Source organism: Furipterus horrens, unplaced genomic scaffold (assembly GCF_987537825.1).
Source record: "Furipterus horrens unplaced genomic scaffold, mFurHor1.1.pri manual_scaffold_17, whole genome shotgun sequence".
NCBI classification, from domain to species: Eukaryota; Metazoa; Chordata; class Mammalia; order Chiroptera; family Furipteridae; genus Furipterus; species Furipterus horrens.
This window is the reverse complement of record NW_028327187.1, coordinates 49,148,096-49,160,849: the sequence shown is the minus strand read 5'-3', so window position 1 is coordinate 49,160,849 and position 12,754 is coordinate 49,148,096. Positions and strand designations below refer to the sequence as shown.

The window sequence follows — 12,754 nt, the reverse complement described above, 5'->3', positions numbered from 1 at the left end:
TTACGGGATTTAGAATTTTCAAAGTGCATTTCTCCACACATTTTTCAAGGCTTTGAAATACTTTCAGAGCAAATGGAATCTATTGGAGGCAATTTAGTATTAAAAATCAAACTGCATCTTTACCTAACTCCTCCTCCTCATCATTTTATAACTTCATATTAGAATGCCTTGAAATTTAAAACAAATAAATTTCCAATCAAACCCAGATCCATAGTAAATATTTACAATTCTTACATGTCACCATTTTAATTGAGAGTTTTATTTTGAAGGTTCTTCTTTTAAGCCTATTAGTTTCAGAAGCACTTTAATTTTTTATCTGTAACCTGAAATTTATATCTAACCAGTAACAGATGTGATCAACTAGTTTTGGCTTGACTAGTTTTGTTGATATTTATAGTAGGAGTTCTTTTAAACAGATTGTTTTTCACCCATGTTATTCAATCATTTGGTTTAATAATTTATTACATTTAACCCATTTAGAGAACTGCCTTTGATTTATTTTTCCTTTAAAGGAAACAAAACATGTTTATGGTTTCGTAAAAAGGAACCAGCTGAGGTCTTGCTCTGAAGAGCTGGGTGACACAATGCCTAAAAAAGTCAATTGTTTGATTGAATTTCTCCTCCTCTCTGGCGGTGTGGAGGCTGCAGAACTCTGTGCAGGAAGGAGTGGGCCTTGGTTGTGTGAGGGTGCCTGCTGCAGCCAGCTGGCTAAGTAGCTTGCATGTCGGTGTGAACCTGATCAGTTCTCCTGGTCCTGACCCAGGAGGTTTCTGGATTTTTCTCACTGGATTACTCATTCCTAAAGACAATCTCCTCATATGAAGTAGAATTTCTGAATGTGGGGCTTGGGAACTGTATCTTTTACAAGAGTCCCAGGAGACTCTGAGGTGCACTGAGGTGTGAGACTTGCTATTTCTAAGGTATGGATGGAGCTTCAAAAACATTTGGTACTGAGTGCCTTTTAATATTGGGTCCCTGACGGGAAAATGAACAACCTTTCATTCTGCTAAAGATCCAGTGAACTTTCCCAAATAAAATTTAACCATCAGAGGCAACTGAGATAATTCTGGAGGCTGCATTAGGTGCATTTCTTGCCTTTTGTTCTAAATAAGGGTAGGTACACTTGATATATTAGATATGCTCTTTGGCCTGTATTTAGGGAAATCCTAAGTGTCCATACTCAATTTGTGGACTTGATAGTGAGTGACCCACATGTGAATGTATTACATGCACATGAGAAAGGGTCCTTTCCCAGCTTGAGCCCTCCAAACACCAGGGCTGCTGAAGCCCTGATGTGGATGTGGTACAAAAGGAACACGCCCATTACCTTGTCCATGCTTATGCTTGTTATTGATGACAATCTGTACAATGGTGCCTGAGGCTTGCTGGGAATCCATAAGAGTGCCCCAGTGGCTTCTGGCCCCAGGAAAGCGGGGAAGACCTCCAGTTTGTCGGCTTGGTGGAGGATCATAGTGAGATTGGTGGTAGGAATGTCTCTGTAAAATGATAAGGACAAATTCAGTGCCCCAAACCCAGCAATAAAAAGGCAGAAATGGCCTTACATACATTGGAAGGCATTTAAGGATATTGTACTTATGAGGTCTAATCTAAACTGCACGTCTACCCACACCAGTAAAGAAATAGGGGTATAAAGTAAAGCAGCACTAGCAACATGCTGAGATTTTTCTTTCTTATGGAAGGTTGGACTAGATTCACCTACAAACTTCTGAGGGAGCAAACAACCAAAGAGGGCAAAGTGTCCTTCCTGCTCCCAAGATTCTCACATTTGAGTTTAAGAGTTAAGGATGTGACAGAAGCCACAGGAGAAATATAAAATACTGTGCAGATCAGGACAAGAAAGAGAGCTTCTTTTGGGGGAGCCTTTGTGAGCTGGGCCATGAAGGGTGAATAGACTCGGGGGACAGAGTTGGTGGAGTATTTCAGGCAGAGGTTTCCAAGTTGAGAAGGTGCAGCACAGAACATAGAGATCATAAAAGTTAACAGTTGAAGGGTATCATTCCAAAAGTTGGTTGGCACCATATCATAAAGGATTTTAAATAAAAGGCTAAGTGGTGAAGACTTTACTTGGTACGCAACAGAGGTGAGGATGTGGAAACCTTTGAGGGATATTTTAAAGCAGAGCGATAATCAAAACTTTGTTTCCAAGCATTGAACCCTGAGAATGCAGAGGGTGAACTGGTTAGGAGGAAGAGATGGGAGTAAAGTACATATAGTCCAAATAAATGTACTGAGACTCAACACAGGTAATGGCATGAGATCACAGATCAGTACACAGGGGCTGTAGACATTTAATAGATAAAAGAAGTGACAGTGCATGCCAGTACGAGAATTCAGCTCTGCAGAGGTGAGGTCTTTGTTGTGTTCACTGCTATGTCTCCTGTGCCTAAAATAGTGTCTAGCATCTAGAAGGTGCTTAGAAAGAAACTTATTGAATGAATGAAATCTGTGGTCCCTAATGAAAGCTTAGAGTCTTGAAGCACAAATAATCCAGTCATTGTTCTTTCAGCCAGGGGTAAAGGTACACGATTAGCCCACTATTCTGCTATTGACCCCTGTCCCTGGAGCTGAGGTAGAGTGAGGACAGAGGAGGATGGAATCAAGAATAAAACTTAAGATTTAAATTCAAGTAACATTGTGTTTTAGAGGCAATTATTAAGGGATATAAGAGGGGAGACCCACTTAAAAATTATTTGCAGGCAACTGAAAAAGAAGATCCTTATATTCAGTGATGGCAATGGCAGGAAGCATTGAGAAGACACTTATGGGGTCTGGTAACTCCAACATCCCATAAAATATTTAATATACTTATGTTCCATAGGCACATGTATTACAAATTTAGCTTTGGGGATTATTATTACTCTCTTGGGGTGGGCTCTGGTGGGAGGAGGGGGAGTGAACAGGAGCTAGAGTAAGAGAAAGAGAACATTATTCCCTTGTCTAAGAAGAGCCCACCCTGGTGCATTGCTATAAAAATGCACAAAAATAAAAATTTCCATCCATTTATCATCATGCACACAGACGGGATTCTCAGTGCAAATATTTTTCATATCCACAATAGCTCATATGTCTTTTTCTACCATAATCACTCACATTTCACAAAGACCATTACAGATTGTTCTGTCCTTTTTGGAGTTTGGCAGTTTTGCAAAAGGAACACAGAGAGGTCCATTTGGATTGTGTGTGTCCTACCAATGCTAAAAGGAGGGAGTTTGGCAGGACTAGGATTTGAGAGGGAAGGTTGCTGACCAAGATAAACTGCAAGCACAGGAAGTTCTCTGATTCGTGAGGGAGGACACAAGATGAAAAGTTGTTGTTTGGTACCAGGGACTTAGACCCTCGTCAGCAGCCGTCCGTCTCGAGAGACGATGGTGTAGCTTCTTAAGAGTCTATCTGCACCGCCGAGAATGGTTGTGCAGTCCGACTTGGGAGTGACATGGTATCTGTCTCCTCCCGTGTTGAATTGACATCTTGCGATGACGCTGAAGCTACAGAGCCTGGGCAGGGTAATATGGAGGGTTTGCTGTTGCCCATGCAGCAGAACCCCCCTCTCTTTGCAGCTGAAGGGTCCAAGGGAAAGACGGAGTCGATACAGCTTGGGTTCAGGTGCGCCGCAGGAGTTGCCGGTGTTGACCACAACATCAAACCGCCTTAGGGACTCCGGCTCCGGATTTTCTGTCGGGGGTTTACTCCCTTAGCCTTTCCCCTGAAGAGGTATGCCGCAAGGCAGCGGAGGTTTTTTGGAGTCAGAGTTTTCCTTCTCTGACCCTAGACATATGATAAGGGTAGAAAAATGATTTAAGACAAAAAAAAGGTGATAAAACTCAGAGATTTTGTTCAGAGACCAGTCAGCCCCCCAAAACCTCATCTTATGTAAGTCTTTTGTTTTACAGACAGAGAAACTGAGGAGAGGGATTTTATTCAGGGTGACAATGAAGGTTGAAGTTTCATAGCTGGCAGAAATGAATAAAAGTGAGTAGCTGGGAGTGAGAGAAAGGACAGAGGAAGAAGTACAGGAAGAGGAAGAGGAAGAGGAAGAAGAGGAGGAGAAGGTGCGAGAGATAATGTTTCATCAGGCTCAGTGGTTCACAAGTATTTGTCTAAAAGCTGTCTGAAGAAAAGTTCTTTTCCATACAGAAGTCTGCTACAGTGTTCACAAACACATGGCACTGGTTTCCACTTGGGCTGCACACAGAATCACCTGGGGAGCTGTAAAAATACTGATACCTGAGTCTCACTCCCAGGAAGTCTGATGGAATTGGTCTGGGGTAAGAGCTGGACATCAGGACTTTTATATAACTCCCAGGGGGCTCTGATTTGAGGCCAAGATTGACAATCACTGACATAAAGGATCTTCTGTTTCAGGCTGGGAGTGAGGGTGGTGATGTGTGATTTTGATTTAAGAGTAATGGCTCTTTTAGAGTTGTTGCCCTAAACAAATGAAAGAGACTTACCAGGAGCTATTCTGATCTTGTAACTTACAGCAAAAGAGATGGAAGCATTAATGCCTTGGAGTTGTAAGTGAAATTGGGGCTGCTTGAGAGAGCAGGTCAAAACAGACAAAAACCAAATGACTTCATTCATATGTGGAATATAAAACAAAACAGTAACAAAACAACCAACCAACCTCATACAGGAAACAGAATGGTGGTTACCAGAGGGGAAGTGGGTTGGGGGGAGGACAAAATGAGTAAAGGGGGTCTAATATATGGTAATGGACTAGACTTTTGGTGGTGAGCACACTATAATGCATACAGGTATCAAATTATAATGTTGTACACCTGAAATCTATATAATGTTATTTGCAATGTTACCTCAATAAAAATAAATTAAAGAAAACCATTCAGGTAGAAATGACCATATGCTTTTTAAAAACAATTTTTAATTATTTTTTTTCAATTACATTTTACTTTCAATATTATTTTGTATTGGTTTCAGGTTTGCTATGCTTTGTTTTGTTCTACTCCATTTTTAACTTACTGACTTGAAGGATTGATATATATTTCAAGCTTTTGAGGTGGAAAATCCCCACCAATGTAGCAGTTCCCCAGGAATTTCTTCCATATTGTTTTAAGGCCTAAGATATAGGGTTTTATTGGTGGAGATAGAAAAGTTCTGAGAGTTCAGAAAGGGAAAAATGCCTTTATAATTATGACTCTATACTGGAGTTTTACAAGATGTTACCATTGTGGGAAACTGGGTAAAGGGCACACATAACCTCTTTGCACCATCTCTTATTATTGCAAGTGAATCTAGAGTTATAGCAAAATAAGAAGTTTAATTTTAAAATGCTTTTAGAAAGTGTTCTAATCCACACAGTCATGATAACATTATATCTCTGTCACTAGTAACTAGGACTACCCCTGTCTGGGAGAAACATAGGCTACTTTCCTTCCCAAACCATTGTCTGACAATGTGAATGAGACATGAATTTTATGTGTTTCATATTTTTTCTATCCCAAAGTCTTTCACTTTCCTAAGGTAAACCTATGAATAATCTATTAGGGGCAAATCAGAGTTTGGCTGTTGTCCAAAATAAAATTACGCTTACTTTCATGTTTTCGCTTTTCACCCTGCACCTACCTTCCCCCACTTTCCTTCCCTCCTTCACATTCCCCACAATGGTACTATGACCAGTTCATGTGATATTAAGATCCAGAAATTGAATAGAAACCATTTATGGTTTTTACAAAGGAGTCATAATTGAACCATCTGTTCTTCCTGTATACTTTGTAAAACTTAGTAAGCAGATGGTTTTAAGCCAACTCCGCAAAATTAACCAATCAGCTGTATTTTTGTTGAACTGAAGTTTTGAGGGTTCCCTCTAAATGGGGAGAGTCTAACAAATTGGGAATGTATTGTTAAGGCTGCCCCTTTTTCTCCCATGCAGAAAGTTGGGTTGCAAGGATATTTAGAAAGGCATTCTCCTACCTTCTAATTTTTGACTGATAAAGAACAAACAACAAGTTTGAAGAAGTTCTCTGATTTGGGACAAATTCCTGTGCATTTATATCAATAAAAAGCTTCCCTCTGCCCCAACACACACACATTTCACTCTTTTTCACACCATTCACTTAACAGGTATTTCTTCGATGCCTACTCTGTGCCAGGTACATACTTTTTCCCTCATTACTACAGATGCTCTTTATTACTCAAATCATATCATAGATATGTATATCTTTTAACACAAAGGAAATATTTACTTACAATAAGGTGGAACTATATGGAAATTTTGGTCTATAAGGACCAAGTGTTTGTTTCTAGAGATAGGTCTTGAACTCCTTTGAAAATCAATAACATTTTCAAAGTCCTACATTCTGTACCTGACCTCTTTTGCCACAGGAAGTACTGGATTAAGTCCAAGCTTATCGTCAGCTGTTTAGGAAGAACAATGAGGCTGAAAGACAAGGGATGGTGTTGGGGGAGACACAAGACAAAGTCAAGAAGAAAGGCTAATTAATGGGCTATCAGCAAAATGGATGAGGTGGCCAAAGAACTTAGCACTGGGAGCTAAGGCACCTAGATTAAGGAACACAGCTCAAGGTGATTGAAACCTCAGTTTGGTTTAGAATGTCATCTGGTTGACAGCCACTAATTTATCCACTCTCAACTTCCTACTACAACCACGAATTGGGGCTGAAGAAAAGAGAAATTCACAACACAACACAGAAAATAGTGGCTGAGGTTGTTGGCAAGCTGGGGGAATGCAAATCAGAAGGGGCACATGTGATGACTTGGAAGCTTGGCCTCAGCAGCACTGTTATATTTGTATTGGCCATTTTATTATGTCTCCTACCAACACCTTCCTCACACCCTCACTATAGGTCTGCCCTATAATTCCCTAGACTCTTCCCTTGTATCCAATATGTGTTGAGAACTGATTCTGGGGTTTTAGAAAATCCTTTAAATGTCATTTTAAAAAAAATAAACTAATTTGTCCTGGTCAGTGGATTGAGTACTGGCCTGAGAACAAAAGGGTCGCCGGTTCAATTCCCAGTCAGGGCACATGCCTGGGTTGTGGGCCAGGTCCCCAGTTGGGGGTACATGAGAGGCAATGACATATTGATGTTTCTCTCCCTCTCTTTCTCCACTCCTTCCCCTCTTTCTAAAAACAAATAAATAAAATATTTTTTAAATGAGACTTAAGAAAAGGAAACTAATTTATGCTCATTGCAAAACATTAAATAATGCAAAAGATATAAAGTAAAAAAGTCAAAGTTGACCTGTTCTTGTGCCTAATTCTCCACCCTCTCTGAGATTACCATTCTAACATGTTGGTATATGACCTTCCAGATCTTTTCATATGCATATGCATACACATACACACATGATTTTTACATGAGGATATGATAGTATAAATTGTGTCCTACACCTTGTTTTGTTCCCATAACATATCTTTGACATTCTTCCAATTTACTGTATTTCTATCTACTGCACTTTGTTTAACAGCTGTATAGAGTCTCATAGATTAGGTGTTTCACCATGCCTCTATTGACAGACACTTAGGTTGTCTATTTGTTTTGCTCTTATGAAAGTAATGCTGCATTGAATGCCCCTCTACAGTTTTTTTGTACAAAGGTGTGATGAATACCCACTTATGTGCAATGAATGTCTGTACATATTGTTCACATTTGTAAGTCCTTTAATATCATAAATTCTTTGAACTGGAACAAATCCTTAAAGATTTTAAGAAGTTTGGAGTGTTGCTGTACTTAAACATATATATTTTTAGAGAGAGATTCTGTTTTGTTAATGACTTCAAAATATAAAGAAACAAGAGATACTATAGCTACCATAGAGAGATGCTTACTCGTAAAACTTATTCAGAGATTAACACCAAGAATAAAAATGAGAAGGTGCTGCAAGATGAGTAAGGAGAATCTAGCCTTCTACCTTTCCCCTCTTATAGGCATATGAGTGAGAGTCTAAGGCTAAGAGGAGTGTTTATGTGGACATGTCCAAAGTACCTCTGCCAAAAGGATGGGCAGGCCTACTTGAAAATCCACAGAACAGCTTTGCTGTTGAGGATAGGAGTAGTGACTGGCCTGCCTTACAGAAGACAAACATTTGGCAAGTCATCCGGAAAGGGATGATCTAGATGAAGGGTCCCAAAGGGCTGGGGCTACGGTTTCTTTGTTTTTATGTCCTGTCCTTGGTTACCAATTATACTGTGCATTTAAATGGTTACAGGTTGGTGATAATGCCATTTGAGTTTTTGAGGAAAGGCAAGAAAAATAGTGTTAGAAATAGGCCCTTTTATGTAGGTGCTGGGAGAGTAGCCATGGAGAGAGGAAAGTTTGGCCCAATGCTGTGGAGTGTTGAATTATTTGAGGTATTCACACTTACTGCTTCTCTGTTGGCAGGTTGCCGGAAGATATCACTATCAGAATGTTCCCATGACAATTCTCCATCCCCTGTTTCAAAAAATAAAATAAAATAAAAAAAGAATCATGCATGCATAGAAGGGAAAAATATCACACCTGTGACCCAGTAACATTTTGGTTCTAGGATCCTGAAGTTCTCTAAATGTTTTAGCTATTCTTCAAAAAGCAACACTAGTGTCACCCCAATAAATTCAATAAAAAGGAGAAAAATAAAAAATTAAAAAAACTTTTGTTAAAAAAAGCAACTAAAAGATTTCCCTCTGGATGTGCCTTGTTTGTCAAAACAACTCCAAAGAAAGTTACCCCTTTCTAAAACAGGCCATCAAGCAACATTACACATAATACAGAAAATGAAAGGGAAAATAATCACTTTCCATTTTAATATAATCATCATTATCACTTTTGCTTATCTTATTCCAGTGACAATTAAATATTTTACAGGTCATCTTTTACTTGTGTTTCAACTACCCTTAACAAATTAGAGCCTTGAGTATTTGGTCTGTCATGATTTGTTAAATACACCATTGTATCTCTGTGAAGTTATGAGGTAATCTGAAAATTAAGATAAAATATGCTAAAGTTGGAGTGTTTACATAACCAATTTCTAAGATAGCCTTCTCTTTTTACTTTGCCTGAGACACCTTTCTCTAAGGTTATATAACCACTCTTTGAACAGCGAACCCCTATTGTTACTGTCTTCCAGAGTAACTGCCTTTAGGAGGACCACAGCCTGGAGAGCTGCAAACTTACAGCAGATGGGGCTATTCCTCAGATGATTAAAGATCAAAAACTAAAAGATAATTCCCAAGAATACTACCTTTGTTACCCGTGATCAAGCAAGCAGATCCTTGGTCTTAGAGATGTTTTCGCCACTTTAAGTGAGTACTATTTGTGTGCATGTGTGTGTGTGTAGAAATACAGATAGTGATAAATAGATATAGATTTATCTATCTGTATATCTGAATGAGGATAAAGCCAATATCAATTCAACCATATATTTCATGGGATAACAAGAAATACAAAAGAATATATCATTAAGAATTTTCTATTTTTAGAGATGGGGAAGATGGCGGAGGAGTGAGGGGAGGCTGCACTTTCAGGCTCCTGAGACCCGTCTGTAGTTTGGACTAATTGTAGACAGAACATCTCAGTGAGCAGCTGGACACTGGCAGGAGTCAAGCCTTGGCACTGCTGGATTAGAGTAAAACCATTTGGGAACAAACTGTTTAGTGAGGATAGTGGAGGAAAAAGGGACGAAACGGGATTCCTGACTGGGGTGGCTGCCCTAGCTGCGGCTGGAAATACACAAAGGCTTTTTGGCGACCACAGGCTTCCCCAGAGGGGAGTCAGGAGGGGAGCGAATCTCTGCCCGTGGGCAGAGACAGGACTCGACCAGGCAGCGTTGGCGCTGGAAGATGGGAGACAGCGTGCTGCTGTGCAAGTGACAATGTAATTTTTCCTTTGTATTTTTCTCTTGTGAACTGTGGAGAGAGGGGGAAAGTTTGGGGGTGCTAGGACATTCTTGAGGAGCACACATGCAGAAGTGCATTCACCCACTCCCCAACCCTCCCCTTGGGTCGCGAGGGCGTGGATAGGGAAGTGCCCTCATTCACTGTCCCAGGTACATGGGGCGCACATCGAGGAGCCCCTCGGACACACCCCAACAGACATAAGATCAGCGCCCCAACAGGCGCAGGGAGGGCGCACTGGACATGCAGAAGACTATGCGCAGACACCCCTGACCAGCTCCAGTGGGCCCCAGGCCAGAGCGCAGACCACCTGCTCAGGCTCTGCTGGGGCCTGCCCAGGCAGGTGCGGGAACAACGGGCGGCTGTGGCGCGGGAACAGCTGGTGGCAGCGACTCACAGATGCACACTTCCACAGTGCACAAGTGTCCGGGGCCCTGCCCTAAGAGATGAGAGACCAACTCCCGGAGCGCAGCTCGACAGGACTGAGGATAGCTCTCAGGCCACCTTGCGCTCGCACTGACACGCGAGTGCAAGAGCACCTCGGCCCGGCTTCAATAATCGCCAATCGCTCACTTCCACTGTGCACGAGTGTTCGGGGCCCAGCGCCGGAAGGTGAGAGACCAACTCCCAGAGCGCACCTCGGCAGGCCTGAGGCAGGGTCATGGGCCCCCTTGCGAAGCGCACGAGCGCGCGCACGAGATCATCTCAGCTAACTCCAACAGGTGCCAAAGGAAAGGGCCGTGCTGGGCACCATGGGTGCACACTGCTGCTGCAAGGAATAGGAACCTCTGACCCGCCTCATTAGACCAGCTGTGGATGCAAAAAAAGAAGACTACAAACAAAGGCTGAACTGAGTAAAAAAATTCCTTTTTGCTTTTTTTCCCCCTTTTTCTTTTTCGTCCTTAAAGGGGAGGGGAGGGAAGGAAAAGGGGGGAAAAAAAACTATATCTCTAATTTGTTTCATACAATCTCTCGTTCTCATCCTTCCTCTTTAATTGTTTTTCATTTGGTTGTGGGTCTAGTTTAGCCTCCCTTTCACACTAAATAAATAGAATATAACTACTATATAAATCCAATACTGTACAATCCCACTTTCCTACTATACTCTGCATTCTTCCCTCTTTTTCTTCTATAGTTATTAATATAGAATGTAAATATCACCTACTGTTTTGCACAGTCTCAACTATTATTAATCTATCATCCCCTCTCTCAAAAATCATATTTTTCCTCCCTAAAAACAACTCTTACCTATTATTCCTATAGTATAAAAGCTCTAATCTCTCTACACTTATATTAATACTGGCTCATTGGCTGACGATAGCGGGATAGAGGGTGGAGGACATTTTTGAGGGTGCGGATCTCCTGCCTGGGCTGTGTGTTTATGTCTTTAACAGCATCTCCACAAAAGAACTCAAGACAAAGTGGATAGAGTGACCCTCAATCAACTGGCCAGAAGGAAGATCCTGCCAAAGAGCATCTGAAATATAACCAGACAGCATAAACAAATGACATAAAGGGTACCCCAAGAACATCAGGCTCAGGAGAGCAAGGAGACTGCACCACTGAAACCCCCAGAACTCCTATAAAGAATCTCATACCACAAAGGTGGAAAGTCAAAGCAGACAAACCCAAAAAAACAAATACAAACAAGAACAACCCAACATGGTAAGGTGCAGAAACAACCTCTCAATGAAAAGAAAAGAGGAGTCCCCAGAAAGAGAGGTAGATGGAATAGACATAGCCCAAATGTCAGACACGGAATTCAAAACAATGGTGGTGAAGAAGCTCAATATACTCAACAACCTTAAAAACAACTATGACAACCTCCAAGGAAGTTACCAAGAGCTCCAAGAAAATTACAGGGAACTTGTAGAGAACTACACCAGCATAAAAAAGGACATAGAAACTATTAACAAGAACCAGGAAGAAATTAAGAATTCAATCTCTGAACTGAAAAACACAACAGAATCTGTCAAAAGCAGCCTAAACGAAGCAGAGGATCAGATTAGTGAGCTAGAAGATTATGTAGAAAAAAGTTCCCAGACGATACAGCAAAATGAAAAAAGATTGAAAAAGTACAAAGAAGAGGTAAGGGAATTATAGGATAGCATAAGGAAAATCAATACCAGAGTCATTGGAATCAAAGAGGGGTCAGAAGAACAAGAAACAGATAAACTGATAGGAGAAACAGATAAACTGATAGGCTGTCCTCTCTCTCCACTCCTATTCAACATAGTGTTGGAAGTCCCAGCCACAGCAATAAGAAAAGAAAAAGAAATAAAAGGCATCCAAACTGGGAAAAAAGAAGTAAAGCTATCATGATATGCAGATGACATGATAGTATACCTAGAAAACCCTATAAACTCCACCAAAAGACTACTCGATATAATAAGTGAATTTGGCAAAATAGCAGGGTACAAAATAAATATACAGAAATCTAAGGCATTTCTGTACACCAACAATAAAATATCAGAGACAGAGACAAAAAAGAAAATACCATTTACTATAGCAACAAGAAAAATAAAGTACCTAGGAATAAACTTAACCAAAGAGATAAAAGACCTGTACACTGAAAATTATGCAACATTGAAGAAAGAAATTAAGGAAGATACAAATAAATGGAAGCAAATACCTGATGAGAGAAAAAGTTATGCAAGTCCAGGAAGCACAGAGAGTTCCAATGAAGAGGAACCCCAAAAAACCCACTCCAAGGCACATCATAATTAAAATGGCAACATTCCAAGACAAAGAGAGAATCCTGAAAGCAGCAAGAGAAAAACAGCAAATAACATACAAGGGAGCTCCAATAAGGCTATCGACCGATTTCTCAACAGAAACACTACATGCCAGAAGGGAATGGTAAAAAATATTTCAAGCCATGAA

At 40.7% G+C, this 12,754-nt stretch overlaps 1 protein-coding gene across 1 annotated transcript in view; it reads right to left on the bottom strand.

Annotated features, from left to right (window-relative positions):
• Nucleotides 1–12,754, bottom strand: part of CHRDL1 (chordin like 1) — a 149,967-nt gene that overhangs the window by 20,938 nt on the left and 116,275 nt on the right. The window contains exons 7-8 of the mRNA XM_090263977.1: nt 8,365–8,432; nt 1,328–1,496 (exon numbers count right to left, since the gene is read on the bottom strand). Of these exons, the coding sequence (XP_090120103.1) occupies nt 1,328–1,496; nt 8,365–8,432 (237 nt within the window). The remainder of the gene's footprint in view (nt 1–1,327; nt 1,497–8,364; nt 8,433–12,754) is intronic.